This window comes from Pecten maximus, chromosome 13 (genome assembly GCF_902652985.1).
Source record: "Pecten maximus chromosome 13, xPecMax1.1, whole genome shotgun sequence".
NCBI classification, from domain to species: Eukaryota; Metazoa; Mollusca; class Bivalvia; order Pectinida; family Pectinidae; genus Pecten; species Pecten maximus.
Window position 1 is genome coordinate 26,225,391 of NC_047027.1, and position 16,295 is coordinate 26,241,685.

At 43.5% G+C, this 16,295-nt stretch overlaps 1 protein-coding gene across 1 annotated transcript in view; it reads left to right on the plus strand.

Annotated features, from left to right (window-relative positions):
• Positions 1-15,886, plus strand: part of LOC117340919 (sodium- and chloride-dependent glycine transporter 1-like) — a 39,670-nt gene extending 23,784 nt beyond the window's left edge. The window contains exons 8-15 of the mRNA XM_033902702.1: positions 209-312; positions 852-976; positions 1,832-1,944; positions 2,301-2,438; positions 2,964-3,063; positions 3,832-3,932; positions 9,745-9,927; positions 11,732-15,886. Of these exons, the coding sequence (XP_033758593.1) occupies positions 209-312; positions 852-976; positions 1,832-1,944; positions 2,301-2,438; positions 2,964-3,063; positions 3,832-3,932; positions 9,745-9,927; positions 11,732-11,869 (1,002 nt within the window). The 3' untranslated portion in view covers positions 11,870-15,886. The remainder of the gene's footprint in view (positions 1-208; positions 313-851; positions 977-1,831; positions 1,945-2,300; positions 2,439-2,963; positions 3,064-3,831; positions 3,933-9,744; positions 9,928-11,731) is intronic.
• Positions 15,887-16,295: the final 409 nt, after the last annotated feature.

The window sequence follows — 16,295 nt, forward strand, 5'->3', positions numbered from 1 at the left end:
CCATGTAGGTTTCGAACTCGCAACCCAGAGGTGGAGGGCTAGTGATAAAGTGTTGTGACACCTTAACCACTCGGCCAACACGGCCCCCGTTTATCATGGAGATACCAACCTAGATTAAGTTTTTTGCTTTTGTTTGTCAGGAATGTGTATTCCCCATTTATTTCATAAGGAAATAATGTAATATGTTTTTCTCAATTTGTTGTTACAGGTATGGGGTGATGCTGCAGTACAGATATTTTTCTCGCTGTCTCCTTGTTGGGGTGGCCTCATCACACTAGCCAGCTATAACAAGTTTCACAACAACACTCTGTAGTAAGTACATTTTAGACCACACAGATAAGTTCAGCATAGACTGATTCTGTGATAGTAGGTAGAACATTGGATCACACAATGTATTGGGCTGCCACCGTAAACTGATTTAGTCATTTCCTTATGGGCAGTTCATATCATTTGAGTCACAATAAAAGTAAATTAGGATATTGTTTGACTAATTAATTAATTAGTTAATTGATTTTGATGCACATGTTATAACTCAGGATAAAAGTCAAGTTATAAAATCAAGACAAAACTATTGTACTGTAACATTATCAGATCCGACTAAACCAGACAAATCAGTTCCGAGTGAAAATATTTCAAGTGAAATTTTATCAGATGAAGGAAACATGAAATTCGCACAATTTAAAATTGAATCATTTGTAAATATTGACTTTGTTCCATAGGGCTACTACTCTGTATGTCAATGCCTTGTAAGTCATGTCTTCTTCCCTTTCCAGTAAAACTTCTGATGTTAATGAAATTGTCATAAGATGATGATGATGATGATGATGATGATGAATCTTCTTTCCTTACAGTGATGCTGTGATTGTGTCTGTCCTTGATTCCGTAACCAGTGTGTTTGCTGGACTGGTCATCTTTTCCATTATTGGGTACATGGCCAAGGAACTAGACCAGCCCATCGACCAGGTGGCAAGTGAAGGTGTGTGGTAATCTCATAGAATCCTTATAAGAAAGTGAGCTTATGGTGTGGTGCGGAGTTTGGCGTCTGTCCGTCTGGCGTCAACTTTTTCCTTTAAACAACTTCTTTTTCAATATCTATGAGGCACTAATACCTGATATTGGTCCTGTAACATGCTGGGGTGAAGGGCTACCAAGTTTGTTCAAATGAAAGACCTTGACTCACATTCAAGGTCACAGGGGTCAAATAGGCTAAAATCTTCAAACAACGTCTTCTCAATAACCAAGAGACCCGAGGACTTGATATTGGGCCTGTAGCATGCTGGGATAAAGGGCTACAAAGTTTGTTCTAATGAAAGACCTTGACCTACATTCAAGGTCACAGGGGCCAAAAAACCTAAGATCTTCAAATGACACTAAGAAACCTAGCCTACTCTGATATTTGAATAAAGTGGTAATCAGCAAAGTTTCTGCAGAAATGACCTAGATCAACTTCAAAGTTGCTTTAAAACCTGGTGAGCAATACAGGCCCATTGTGGCTTTTGTTTCTTTCGTATAATTGATTTAGTGTATTATCTTGGATCATTGATTATCACCTGTATACTTGTATGGACTATTCCTGAATGTCCATTCTGAACTTTGTGAGATCCATTGTATTAAATATATGATTACTAGCCATTCAGTTATACAATGTATAATGAAACGACAAAAAAGGGAGCGAAAGTTTGGAAAGTATGGACATCATTTTCTATAAGCTGGTAAATAGTTTAGGGTTGTTGGTAAAATTGAGTTAGAATCAGGAGGCTCTAAACAGATGTTTTGTTTCAGCCCAAATAAAAAGTTACGAAATGTGAGAATTGTATTATTCATATTACAGGAGCGGGTCTGGCGTTCGTTGTGTATCCGGAGGTGGTCACTAAGTTACCGATATCCCAGCTCTGGTCCATCCTATTCTTCGCCATGTTGATAACACTAGGACTTGGCACACAGGTCAGTTTTTATTCAGATGATGTGAATCATAAAGGGGATTACACACTTTGACAGATTGTTTTCATTTTCTGTTAGACTATGACATTGACTTTAGTCAGATTACTTTCGGTTTCTATTTTTACTGTGAAATTGACATTGATCAGATTAATTTTGATTTCTGTTTGTACTGTGACCTTGACATTGAGCAATTTATTTATGATTTCTATTTGTACTGCGACCTTGACATTGGTCAGATTAGTTATGGTTTCTCTTTATACTGTGACCTTGACATTGGAGAATATTTAAAGTTTCTGTTTACACCTTGACCTTGACATTGGTCAGATTATTAAGGGTTTCATATCATTTACATTGATCAGATTGCTACGGTAACAACAGTACACACCACACTGCTGGACCAGTTTCCAGAGTTGTTCCGACGCGGAAAAAGGAGGCTGCTGCTTCTCCTTGGAATATCAGTTGGCTGTTTCATAGTTGGGCTTCCATTCTGTACACAGGTAAGGTATAGTGTAATTCATGTTTCCACTTACTGTCAAAGTTAACACAATGGTCCAGTATTTGAAATTTCAGTAAGATGGCACTATACTGTGGCCCATAAGGTCCCATCATTTATGGTAAATATTTTATGACTGTAAAACACATAACTACTCAATCAAATTGGATTTATCACATAACTGGCTGGTTCTGTCATGTCATATGGCCTTGTCATAAATATCATAAGACAATTGTGTAATAACACTATTGTGACGTCATAATGAATATGTGACGTCATATGATTGTCAGGGTAGAAGGAAACGTCCCATCAAAGCTGGATTTCGCCTATCTTATATAGAAACGAAAATTGACAGTTTTTTGCTAATATTCTCATAAATAGTGGTTAAGTGATAAATAGAATCTTACACTTGTGGCTATATCATATGAAATTTATTAAACTTGATTCATAATTTCCATATGACATAGCCACGAGTGTAAGATTCTCTATTTAGTAGCAATGAAATATAGTGTACCTATGTATTTTACAGGGCGGGATGTACGTGCTACAACTCTTTGACAACTATGCTGCCACCTACTCACTGCTCATCGTAGGCCTTACAGAGTGTTTTGCCATTTCCTGGGTATATGGTAGGTGTTACATCATCACTCAGCTCATGGTGTGAGTTTAATACCCTAACAAAATATCTCATAATTAAAAAAAAAAAATGATAATGATAAAATACATTTAAGCCAAAAATAAACCGGTAAATTACATTTAAGCCAAAAATAAACTGGTACAATACATTTAAGCCAAAAATAAACTGGTACAATACATTTAAGCCAAAATTAAACCGGTATTACATTTAAGCCAAAAATAAACTGGTACAATACATTTAAGCCAAAAATAAACTGGTACAATACATTTAAGCCAAAAATAAACTGGTACAATACATTTAAGCCAAAAATAAACTGGTAAAATACATTTAAGCCAAAAATAAACTGGTACAATACATTTAAGCCAAAAATAAACTGGTAAAATACATTTAAGCCAAAAATAAACTGGTACAATACATTTAAGCCAAAAATAAACTGGTACAATACATTTAAGCCAAAAATAAACTGGTACAATACATTTAAAAAACATTTAAGCCAAGCAATACCACAGGAGTCTTCGGCATGTCATTCTCGGCGGGTTCTACTATCTGATCACAAGAAGTATACTCCATCACTTGAGTGATAGAGACCATGTCTATACTGCACACAAGCCACAGCCAAGTATCAGTTGACTTCTTACATTATTGACAAAAATTATTTTCTTGAAATCTTTTGATAGATCCTCAGATGATGGGTATCATAGTGTAGCATTATTATTACCTTAAGTCGGGACATTTTTTGCTTCATAATTATGTTTTACAGGGGCAGACAGATTCCTCTCTGACATAGAGTGGATGATCGGGAAGAGACCTCACAACATGTGGAAGTACAGCTGGAAATACATTGCTCCAGTGGCTTTACTGGTAATTGGAGTTGTTTTATATGGGTGTGGGGTGAGGTTAATAGAGTGAGGGGAAAATACTAGAGTGGGGTAGATATTAGAGTGGGGTAGATATTAGAGTTGGGGAAATATAAGAGAATGGGGGAGATATTAGAGTGGGGGAGATATTAGAGTGAGGGAGATATTAGAGTGGGGGAAATATTAGAAGTGGGGAGATATTAGAGTGGGGGAGATATTAGAATGGGGAGATATTAGAGTGGGGAAGATATTAGAGTGAGGGAGATATTAGAGTGGGGGGGATATTAGAGTGGGGAGATATTAGAGGGGGGAGATATTAGAGTGGGGAGATATTAGAGTGGGGAGATATTAGAGGGGGAGATATTAGAGTGGGGGAGATATTAGAGTGGGGAGATATTAGAGTGGGGAGATATTAGAGTGGGGAGATATTAGAGTGGGGGAGATATTAGAGTGGGGGAGATATTAGAGTGGGGAGATATTAGAGTGGGGAGATATTAGAGTGGGGAGATATTAGAGTGGGGGAGATAATAGAGTGGGAGATATTAGAGTGGGGAGATATTAGAGTGGGGAGATATTAGAGTGGGGAGATATTAGAGTGAGGGAGATATTAGAGTGGGGAGATATTAGAGTGGGGTAGATATTAGAGAGGGGGAGATATTAGAGTGGGGAGATATTAGAGTGGGGAGATATTAGAGGGGGGGGATATTAGAGTGGGGAGATATTAGAGTGGGGAGATATTAGAGTGGGGGGAGATATTAAGAGAGGGGAGATATTAGAGTGGGGAGATATTAGAGTGGGGAGATATTAGAGTGGGGGAGATATTAGAGTGGGGAGATATTAGAGTGGGGAGATATTAGAGTGGGGGAGATATTAGAGGGGGAGATATTAGAGTGGGGAGATATTAGAGTGGGGGAGATATTAGAGTGGGGAGATATTAGAGTGGGGAGATATTAGAGTGGGGAGATATTAGAGTGGGGAGATATTAGAGTGGGGAGATATTAGAGTGGGGAGATATTAGAGTGGGGAGATATTAGAGTGGGGGAGATATTAGAGTGGGGGAGATATTAGAGTGGGGAGATATTAGAGTTGGGGAGATATTAGAGTGGGGAGATATAGAGTGAGGGAGATAATAGAGTGGGGAGATATTAGAGTGGGGAGATATTAGAGTGGGGGAGATATTAGAGTGGGGAGATATAAGAGTGGGGAGATATTAGAGTGGGGGAGATATTAGAGTGTGGGTAGATATAAGAGTGGGGAGATATTAGAGTGGGGAGTATTGAGTGGGACGATAGGGGGGAGATATTAGAGTGGGGAGATATTAGAGTGGGGGGGAATTAGAGGGGGGGAAAAAAGGGGGGAAAATTGGGGGGGGATTTAAAAGGGGGGGGGAAAAAGGGGGGAGATTAAGGGGGGGGAAAAATTGGGGGGGGGAGTTTTGGTGGGGAGATTTAGAGGGGGTAAAATTTGGGGGGAGATTAAGTGGGGGGATATTAGGTGGGGGGGAGATATTAGGTGGGGGGATATAAAAGGGGGGGGGAAAAAAAAGGGGGGGGAAAAGGGGGGGGGGATTTAGAAAGGGGGGAAATTTGGGGGGGGAAATGGGGGGAAAAGGGGGGGTTTGAGGGGGAGAAAGGGGGGGGGGGGTTTAAGGGGGGGGAAAGGGGGGGGGGGGGAAAGGGGGGGAAAAGGGGGGGGTTTAAAAAGGGGGGAGATAAAGGTGGGGGGGTATTAGGGGGGGATAAGGGGGGAATAAGAGGGGGGAATAATGGGGGGAAGGGGAAAAGGGGGGGGGAGATATTGAGGGGGGAAATTTAGGGGGGGGAATTAGGGGGGAAAAAGAGGGGGGGGGAATATTAATGGGGGGGTTTGGGGGGGGAAAAAGGGGGGGAAAAGGGGGGGAAAAAGGGGGGGGGATAAATTTAAAGGGGGGGGAAAAAGGGGGGGAGGGTAAGAGTGGGGAGATAAGGGGGGGGGGGGTTTTAAAAATTTGGGGGAAAAAGGGGGAAATATTAGAGGGGGGAAAAAGGGGGGGAAATTGGGGGGGAAAAAAAAATTTTTGGGGGAAAAGGGGGGGGGATATTAGAGTGGGGAAGAAAAGGGGGGGTTTTAAAAAAAGGGGGGTATTGAGGGGGGGGTATAGGGGGGAAAATTAAAAAGGGGGTTTGGGGGGGGTTTTGGTGGGGGGAAAATTGGGGGGAGAATTAGAGTGGGGGAGTTTTTGAGGGGGGGTTTGGGGGGGAAAATTTGGTGGGGAAAATTAGGGGGGGGAGATATTAGGGGGGAGTATAAAGGGGGGGAAAAATGGGGAAAAAGGGGGGGGTAAAAGGGGGGAATTTAAAAGGGGGGAAAATTAGAGTGGGGGGTTTGGGGGGGAATTTTTTTTTTAGGTGGGGAGATTTAGAGTGGGGGAAAAAAAGGGGGGGGAGATTTAGGGGGAAGAAAGGGGGGAAAATTTTGGTGGGGGGGTTAAGGTGGGGGAATTTGAGTGGGGAGATATGGGGGGAATTGGGGGGGGAAATTTTGAGGGGGAGATTTTAGAGTGGGGGGTTTTTAAGGGGGGGAAAAAGGGGGGGGGGGGAATTTGAGGGGGGTAAAAGGGGGGGGAAAATTTAGGGGGGGAATTAGAGTGGGGGGGAGTAAAAGGGGGGGGGAGAATTGAGTGGGGAGAATTGGGGGGGGTTAAAAGTGGGGAGATATTAGGGGGGTTTTGAGTGGGGAGTATTAGAGGGGGAGAATTAGTGGGGGAAATATTTAAGGGGGGGATTTTGGGGGGGGGGGTAAGGGGGGGAATTAAAGGGGGGGAGGGGGGGGGGGGGGGGGGGGGGGGTTTTTTTTTTAAATTAGGTGGGGAGAATAGAGGGGGGAGATATAGAGTGGGAGAGATATTAGGTTGGGAGATATTAGAGTGGGGAGATATTAGAGTGGGGAGATATTAGAGTGGGAGATATTAGAGTGGGGAGATATTAGAGTGGGGATATTAGAGTGGGGGGGATATTAGAGTGGATATTAGAGTGGGGGAGATATGAGAGTTGTGGAAAAAAAAAAAAAAAAAAAAAAAAAAAAAAAAAAAAAAAAAAAAAAAAAAAAAAAAAAAAAAAAAAAAAAAAAAAAAAAAAAAAAAAAAAAAAAAAAAAAAAAAAAAAAAAAAAAAAAAAAAAAAAAAAAAAAAAAAAAAAAAGGGGGGGGGGGGGGGGGGGGGGGGGGGGGGGGGGGGGGGGGGGGGGGGGGGGGGGGGGGGGGGGGGGGGGGGGGGGGGGGGGGGGGGGGGGGGGGGGGGGGGGGGGGGGGGGGGGGGGGGGGGGGGGGGGGGGGGGGGGGGGGGGGGGGGGGGGGGGGGGGGGGGGGGGGGGGGGGGGGGGGGGGGGGGGGGGGGGGGGGGGGGGGGGGGGGTTGCGGGGGGGCGCTCTTCCGGGGGGGCCCCCTTTCCCCTTTGGGGGGCCCTTTTTCCCGGGGGGCCCCCCTTGGGGGTTTCCCCCTGGGGGGCTCTTTCCCCCTGGGGGTCTTCCCGGGGCCCCCTCCGGGGGCCTCTTGCGTTGGGGGGGCTTCCGTGGGGCCCCCGGGGGGCTTTGCGGGGTCTGCGTGGGGGTTTCGGTGGGGGGCCCCCCGTGGGGGGCCCCGCCCTTTTGGGGGGCCCCGGGGGGGGCCCCTCGGGGGGCCTCTTCCGGGGGGGGGGGGTTTTTCCCGGGGGGGCCTCTTCCGTGGGGGTTTTGGGGGGGGGTTTTTTCCCCCCTTTTTGGGGGCGTTCCCTGGGGGTTTGGGGTTGGGGCTCCCCGGGGGGGCCTTTCCCCCCCCTGGGGGCTTTCGGTGGGCGTCTTTGCGTGGGGGGCCCCCCCGGGGGTTGGTGGGGCGCTCTTCCCGGGGGGGCTCTTCCCTGGGGCGCTCCCGGGGGGTCTCCCCCTCTGGGGCGCTCTCCCCTTTTTTGGGGCCTTGCTGGGGGGCCTCTCCCGGGGGCGCTCTTTTTTTTTGGGGCCCCTCTTCCTTTTCCCCCCTTTTTTCTTTTTTTTTCTTCGCCCTTGGGTTTTTTTTCCCCCCCCTTTTTTTTCTCTCGGTTTCCCTTTTTCCCCCCTTTTTTTTTTCCCCCGCTTTTTTCCCCCTTTCCCCTTTTTTTCCCTTCTTTTTTCCTCACCCCTTTTTTTCCTCCCCTTTTTTTTTTTTCCCCGGGGTTTTTTTCCTCCCCCGGGGGGTTTTTTCCTTTTTTGGGGGGGGTTTTTTCCTTCCCCTTTTTGGGGGGTTTTTTTTTTCCTCTTCCTTTTTGGGGGGGCCCCCCTTTTTTTTGGGCCTTCTTTCCTTTTGTGGGGGGTCTTTGCGTCCCCTTTGGGGGCCCCCCCCGGGGGGGCCCCTTCCGGGGGGTTTTTCCGGGGGCTTTGTTTTCCCCCCTTGGTGGGGCCCCTTTTTTCCCGGGGGGTTTGGGGGGGGTTTTTCCGGGGGGGTTTTTCCCCCCTTTTTTCTTTTTTTTCCCCTTTGGTGGGGCCTTTTTTGGGGCCCAAAAAGGGGGTTTCGCTGGGGGGCCTTCCCGGTTTGGGGCCCTTTCCCCCCGGGGGCGCTCCGGGGGGGGTTTTTTGGGGGTTTGGGGGGGTTTTTTGGGGGGGGTTTGGGGGGTTTTGGGGGGGGGAAAAGGGGGGTTTTGGGGGGGGGAATTTTAGGGGGAAAAAGGGATGGGGAGATGGGAGAGATATAAGAGTGGGGGAGAGTATTAGAGTGGGGAGCTATTAGAGTGGGGGAGATATTAGAGGTGGGGGAGATATTAGAGTGGGGGAGATATTATAGTGAGGAGATATTAGAGTGGGGAGATATTAGAGTGGGGAGATATTAGAGTGGGGAGATATAGAGTGGGGAGATATTAGAGTGGGGAGATATAAGAGTGGGGAGATATAAGAGTGGGGAGATATTAGAGTGGGGAGATATAAGAGTGGGGAGATATTAGAGGGGGAGATATTAGAGTGGGGAGATATTAGAGTGGGAGATATTAGAGTGGGGAGATATTAGAGTGGGGGAGATATTAGAGTGGGGGAGATATTAGAGTGGGGAGATATTAGAGTGGGGAGATATAGAGTGGGGAGATATTAGAGTGGGGGAGATATAAGAGTGGGGAGATATTAGAGAGGGGAGATATAAGAGTGGGGGAAATATTAAAGTAGGGGAGATATAGAGTGGGGGAGATATTAGAGAGGGGAGATATTAGAGGGGGAGATATTAGAGTGGGGGAAATATTAAAGTGGGGGAGATATTAGAGTGGGGGAGATATTACAGTGGGGAGATATTTGAGTGGGGGAGATATTAGAGAGGGGAGATATAAGAGTGGGGGAGATATTAGAGGGGGAGATATAAGAGTGGGGGAGATATTAGAGTGGGGGAGATATTAGAGTGGGGAAAATATTAGAGTGAGGGAGATATTAGAGTGGGGGAGATATTAGAGTGGGGAGATATTATAGTGGAGAGATATTAGAGTGGGGGAGATATTAGAGTGGGGGAGATATTAGAGTGGGGGAGATATTAGAGTTTGGAGATATTAGAATGGGGGAGATATTAGAGTGGGGGAGATATTAGAGTTTGGAGATATTAGAATGGGGGAGATATTAGAGTGGGGGAGATATTATAGTGGAGAGATATTAGAGTGGGGGAGATATTAGAGTGGGGGAGATATTAGAGTTTGGAGATATTAGAGTGGGGGAGATATTAGAGTGTGAGAGATATCATAGTTGGGAGATATTAGATTTGGGGAGATATTGGGGCAGGAGGTGGGTGTCAAGTGGGGATAAGGGCCTTTTAACAATATACACGACTTGTACACTCACCTGTTTTCTTTCTTGTTTCAGTTTATCCTGATTTTTACCTGGGCTGACTTCAAACCAACAAAATATGATGCCTATATTTTCCCACCCTGGGCTGAAGCTTGTGGCTTCCTTATAGGATTCTCTTCAGTTATCTTCATCCCTATAGTGGCTCTTATCAAGGTCATGAGGGCAAGGTCACGCCTGCCAAGCATGTCGATAAAAGAGGTAAGGCTATTTTTAAACAAAGATAAGGTCAAGGTCAACCTGTTAAGCAAAGCTTTAGGGTCAAGGTCATACTAGATAGACATGTGTGTAAGACAGTAAAAGTGAAACAGTTTAACAAGTTTCAAATAAAGGTAAGGGGTCAAGGTCAATGTACAAATCAATCAGATTAACAGATTTAAGGTCACACCAGCCAAACATGAAAACGCATAAAATCAAGGTCATACATTTTTTCAAGTCTGCTAAACAAGAAGGTTAAGGGAAAGAGAAACTTACAGGTAGAATCAAGGTCATACAGTTTTCAAGTCTATGAAATGGAAAAGTCAAGGTCACACAGCTGAATAAAGTAAAAACAGATAAAAAAAAACTGCTGTGAAACCAAACACATCTAACAAAACGTTTCAAGGACACATATTTTTATTAACTTAACAAAGGTAAGGTTAAGGTCACACAATCAAAACAAGTCTACAGCACAGGTAATTAGGGAATGTGTGTAGAGAATTATGGTTGTCTAATACACAGGATAATCTGATTTCAGACTCTATAGGATTCAGGTTTAGACTTTTGTAGTTTTCAGTGAATTCTTTTGTAAATTTAATGATTTTATAGACACATGAAGATCAAAATATTACACACTAGTTTTGATATACATACAGTGTATCTTCTTTATCTGTAGATGGAATTGTTGAGTTATAATACCAGTACACATATATAGGGAATAACTAGTTTACAGTTAAAATTTGGCATTGTCAAGATGTTGTCATTAGAGAGAGGGAAAATGCCACAACCAGACCAGGGTTTGAACCCAGTACCTCTGAACTCTAAACAGACATTAACCATTTGTGCAACCTGGTGATCAGCATTCATTCTGGTCCAGTTCCGCTAAATTCCTCTCAAAGTTTTGGATCTCAAAGACACAGGAAACCTTATACTACCTTGTGTGGGTATTTGGTTGAGCATCAAATGTGGGGCCGCGGTGGCCGAGTGGTTAAGGTGTCCCGACACTTTATCACTAGCCCTCCACCTGTGGGTTGCGAGTTCGAAACCTATGTGGGGCAGTTGCCAGGTACTGAATGTAGACCGGTGGTTTTTCTCCGGGTGTTCCGGGTTTCCTCAACCTCCAAAACCTGGCACGTCCTTAAATGACCCTGGCTGTTAATAGGACGTTAAACAAAATAAACCAAACCAATTATCAGATGTAACAGGAGAGGGGGAAATGCAACAGTCATACTGGGACTTTAACCTTCGGACCTCTTAACTCTAGATAGATCCCCTAACCGTTTTAGCTAGCTGGACAACGTTCTTCAGCCCCGTCCATTCCTGCTACAGTATCACAATATGCTATGTTATTCCACTCTCAAGCCATTGTATAAATGTGCCGACTGTTGGATAAATATATGTTAATACCACTAGTGGTATATGACCTTTTGGTCTTTTGATTGGTCAAGAATTTGAACTTTGACCCAAGCTGCAATTGTTATTGACGTCATCAATAATCGAATGACGTCACATCACCGGGTCCCGGACATCACCGGTACACTTTATTTGCATATGCGAAATCATACTTGGCCACGTTTCCCTTTGATGCAAGCCGATATTATTGTGGTAGAAACAGGTCACACGACTCGTAATTGTTGGATATGGAATTTATTTCACACTTGTAATTTAAAAGCTTGTGTCTTTTGTATCTTTTAAAAAATAACTAACTCATGTGAAATAAATTCCATATCCAACAACCACTCATTGTGTAACCTCGATGTATCTGCTTTTGTGTATATTGTAACAATTTTTTTTTTTTTTTTTGCAGATTGTCAAAAGTATTTCCTGTCCAACAGATGAATGGGGTCCAGCCCTGAAGGAGAACAGGAGACCGGACACCAACCCAGAGACTTTTGAGTCCCAAATACCGCTTACTCAACAAGCCCAGGAAGACACTAGGTGCTAACACCTACAATTCACTTTGTGCCAGATGTATTCTTTACCACTAATCTGTTGACCGGCCTATGTTTTTGGAAGTCCCCAGTTTGAACTTTCGTAGCAGTTTCATCCGTCCGTCAACCTTCAGTGCTGTCCATCCATTTCACACATTCCACAGACAATGTATTGTCTGTTTCATTTTTGTCACGTGGCTGTTTTGGCATCATCCAACCATTCCACATTTCTGGACAACTAGTCCTACATCAGGGAGGCAACTACATCCACACCGCCTATTATACATCACACAAGTCGCCTTTCCTGTCCTCCTCAAATTACCTAGTGTGATCACAAGATCCTGGTGATGATAAAAAACTTTTCTCCATTTACTTATCTGAGGCTGAAATTTATGACACAGGTTTGATCACCTGGCGCCACCTGGAATATGCCAGCAGCCAGGGCCAGTTAGGTGATGGTAGTCAGACAAGGTATAGCTTTGATCCACTATGGCCGATACTGCTTGTAGCTGCCTCAAATGGTGTTTACTGCTGCTCACAATGGTCAGTGTTACATGAAACTTGTAGTCTGTGGCTGGTGCTGGTTGGACCTTATATGGCTGGTGCTAGTTGGACCTTATATGGTTGGTGCTAGTTGGACCTTCTATGGTTGATGCTGGTTGGACCTTCTATGGTTGGTGCTAGTTGGACCTTCTATGGTTGGTGCTAGTTGGACCTTCTATGGTTGATGCTGGTTGGACCTTCTATGGTTGGTGCTAGTTGGACCTTCTATGGTTGGTGCTAGTTGGACCTTCTATGGTTGGTGCTAGTTGGACCTTCTATGGTTGATGCTGGTTGGACCTTCTATGCTTGGTGCTAGTTGGACCTTCTATGGTTGGTGCTAGTTGGACCTTCTATGGTTGGTGCTGGTTGGACCTTCTATGGTTGGTGCTAGTTGGACCTTCTATGGTTGGTGCTAGTTGGACCTTCTATGGTTGGTGCTGGTTGGACCTTCTATGGTTGGTGCTAGTTGGACCTTCTATGGTTGGTGCTGGTTGGACCTTCTATGGTTGGTGCTAGTTGGACCTTCTATGGTTGGTGCTGGTTGGACCTTCTATGGTTGGTGCTAGTTGGACCTTCTATGGTTGGTGCTAGTTGGACCTTCTATGGTTGGTGCTAGTTGGACCTTCTATGGTTGGTGTTGGTTGGACCTTCTATGGTTGGTGCTAGTTGGACCTTATATGGTTGGTGCTAGTTGGACCTTCTATGGTTGGTGCTGGTTGGACCTTCTATGGTTGGTGCTGGTTGGACCTTCTATGGTTGGTGCTGGTTGGACCTTCTATGGTTGGTGCTAGTTGGACCTGCAGAGGTCTGTGCTGGTACGACCTATGGTTGATACTGGTTGATCTTGCTATGGTCAATACTTGTTGGACCATCTATGGTCTATACTGGTTTGACCCCTTATGGTCAATACTGGTTTGACCTCTTGTGGTCCGTGCTGGTTTGACCTCTTGTGGTCTATACTGGTTTGACCTCTTGTGATCGGTGCTGGTTTGACCTCTTGTGGTCTATACTGGTTTGACCTCTTGTGGTCTATACTGGTTTGACCTCTTGTGATCGGTGCTGGTTTGACCTCTTGTGGTCTATACTGGTTTGACCTCTTGTGGTCTATACTGGTTTGACCTCTTGTGGTCCGTGCTGGTTTGACCTCTTGTGGTCTATACTGGTTTGACCTCTTGTGGTCTATACTGGTTTGACCTCTTGTGATCGGTGCTGGTTTGACCTCTTGTGGTCTATACTGGTTTGACCTCTTGTGGTCTATACTGGTTTGACCTCTTGTGGTCTATACTGGTTTGACCTCTTGTGGTCTGTACTGGTTTGACCTCTTGTGGTCGGTGCTGGTTTGACCTCTTGTGGTCGGTGCTGGTTCAACTTCCTGTGGTCGGTGCTGGTTCGACTGCCTGTGGTCGGTGCTAGTTCAACTTCCTGTGTTCGGTGCTGCTTCGACTTCCTGTGGTTGGTGCAGGTTTGACTTCCTGAGGTTGGTGCAGATTTTACTTCTTGAGGTCGGTGCTGGTTTTACTTCCTGCGGTTGGTGCAGGTTTGACTTTCTGAGATTGGTGCAGGTTTGACTTTCTGAGATTGGTGCAGGCTGACTTCCTGTGGTTGGTGCAGGTTTGACTTCCTGAGATTGGTGCAGGTAGCCATACTAAACATACCTACTACTGAATGTAAAATTGTGTTTTATGTTTGATGATATCAGGGTGATACTCTCCTTGTCACTCTGATGAGATTCTATACTGCAGGTACAATGAGTGTCTACCCAGTGTTACAAGTGCTCTTTTGTGTGGTTTCTCTTATATTATGTGTTATATCTATATTTTTATGCTCAAATCATGATAATATTAACTCTGACTTTATATTCACTAATCCCACCAATGTTTTCACTAGAGTTTTATCAGGGAGGTTTTAAGTTCATGCTGGGATGTTTGATTTTGGGTTTTCCTTACAATGACTAATCATGAGAAAGGTTCATACATATGTATATATCCAGTGATATCCAGATTATTACGGTTAATATTACCTCTTTGACCCATATGTATTTATACTGATATACTGGTTTATCTGTTTGAGGTCAGGGGAATATCATCTCATCCAGGTCTCCAGTTTTTGCTATTTCACTCCCCGATGGATTTCCACATGTATTAATAATATAAAATACAGTAGTAGATATCTAATATATATGGATACAATAATTTATATTGAGAGTCCTAGGGTCAGGTCAAGGCTATTTTATTGGGGGTCCTAGGGTCAAGGCCATTTTATTGAGGGGCCTAGAGTTAGGTCAAGGCCATTTTATTGAGGGGCCTAGAGTTAGGTAAAGGCCATTTTATTGAGGGTCCTAGAGTCAGGTCAAGGCCATTTTATTGAGAGTCTAAGGGTCGGGTCAAAGCTCTTTTTTTAGGGTTCTAGGGTCAGGTCAAGGTCATTTTTTGGTAGTCCTAGAATCAGGTCAAGGTCAATTTATTGAGAGGCCTAGGGTCAGGTCAAAGTCATTTTATTGTGTCCTATGGTCAGGTCAAGGTCAATTTATTGAGAGGCCTAGGGTAAGGTCAAGGCCATTTTGTGTCTGTCATATAACTCCAGTAATTGTATTGTTCATTAAAATAAGGGACATATGGATTCATTTGATTCCATAAAAAAAAGCTTTAGTCAACTGATAGGATTGTTTATTTTAACATCAGCACCATTTAGTCGATATCACAGAACAGTTGAGTAACAACTTTTCAAACACCATGACCTCTAACATATAATCGCACATTTTTTACTAAGAATCAAGAGGAGCTAACTCATGCTCTGCACTTTAATGAAGGGAGTTAACTTGGGCTCAATACTAAAAAAGGAGCTGTTAAAATTAAGCTTGCAACGAAATTGAAGTGAGCTAACTCATAACTTCTATTAAAGCAGAGAGTTAACTCTTGAAGACTAGCACTATTGTAAAGCAATGTTTTCCTGTATAAGATATATTTATCAGGTGGAATAAACCTGTTGTGAGATTACTGTATATGTGTGCCTGTTTGTGAAACATCCTGTCTTGATTGCGGACAACCCAGTCTGGTGACTCGTTAGTATTTAATTACTAAAAATGTCACATTTTCCAAGGGTTCCACCTTTTTGATGATACAAATTAAAAAAAAAAAATGTATAACCAGATACATTACAGATAACCTGAAGAGAAAATCTTGAAATTTGAAATGCCTTAAGCTCCACATTTAGTAAGATTACAAAAAATGTCATATTTTCCAGGGTTTCAATTTTTTGGTGATCTGTGAATTAAAAAAAACCTTTACATTGAAGATAAACTTAAGAGAAAATCTTGAAATATGCATTTTTTTCCTTTCACAATTTTTAGTAAGATTACGAAAAATTTGAACAATTGTGAAAAAAGAACCTTATAGTACTAGAAATTTAATTATTACATGTAACACTGTTTGTTCCCTGATAAAAATAGTGGATGATTTAAAATTTATATTAAAATCAACTGTTTTTAATTATGTTGTTTGTTGTCAATATATATATGCCTTCGATAGTGGAGCAACCGTATGACACTATACGTCCATTAACAATTCCTTATTACCACACCTCTAAGTCCTACAGGTTTCAACCAAGTCTGGAGTTTTCTTCACATGAGTCATCGGTATGACTTGGAATAGCATATATCGTAAAATGGAGTTGCTATGTCAATCTTAACATGAGTTATTGCCCTTTGTGACTTACAATATCCACTCGTTGATTATTAGTTTCTTGTGACCACAACTTCCAAGTCCTACAGTTTTCAACTAAATTCCTTGAGATTTCACACAAGTAATTATGACGACATGAAGGAGAAGTGGCCATATCAATTTTTATGAGAGTTATGGCCCTTCGTGAAGTAATCATATTAGTTTGTTGCTAATTTGT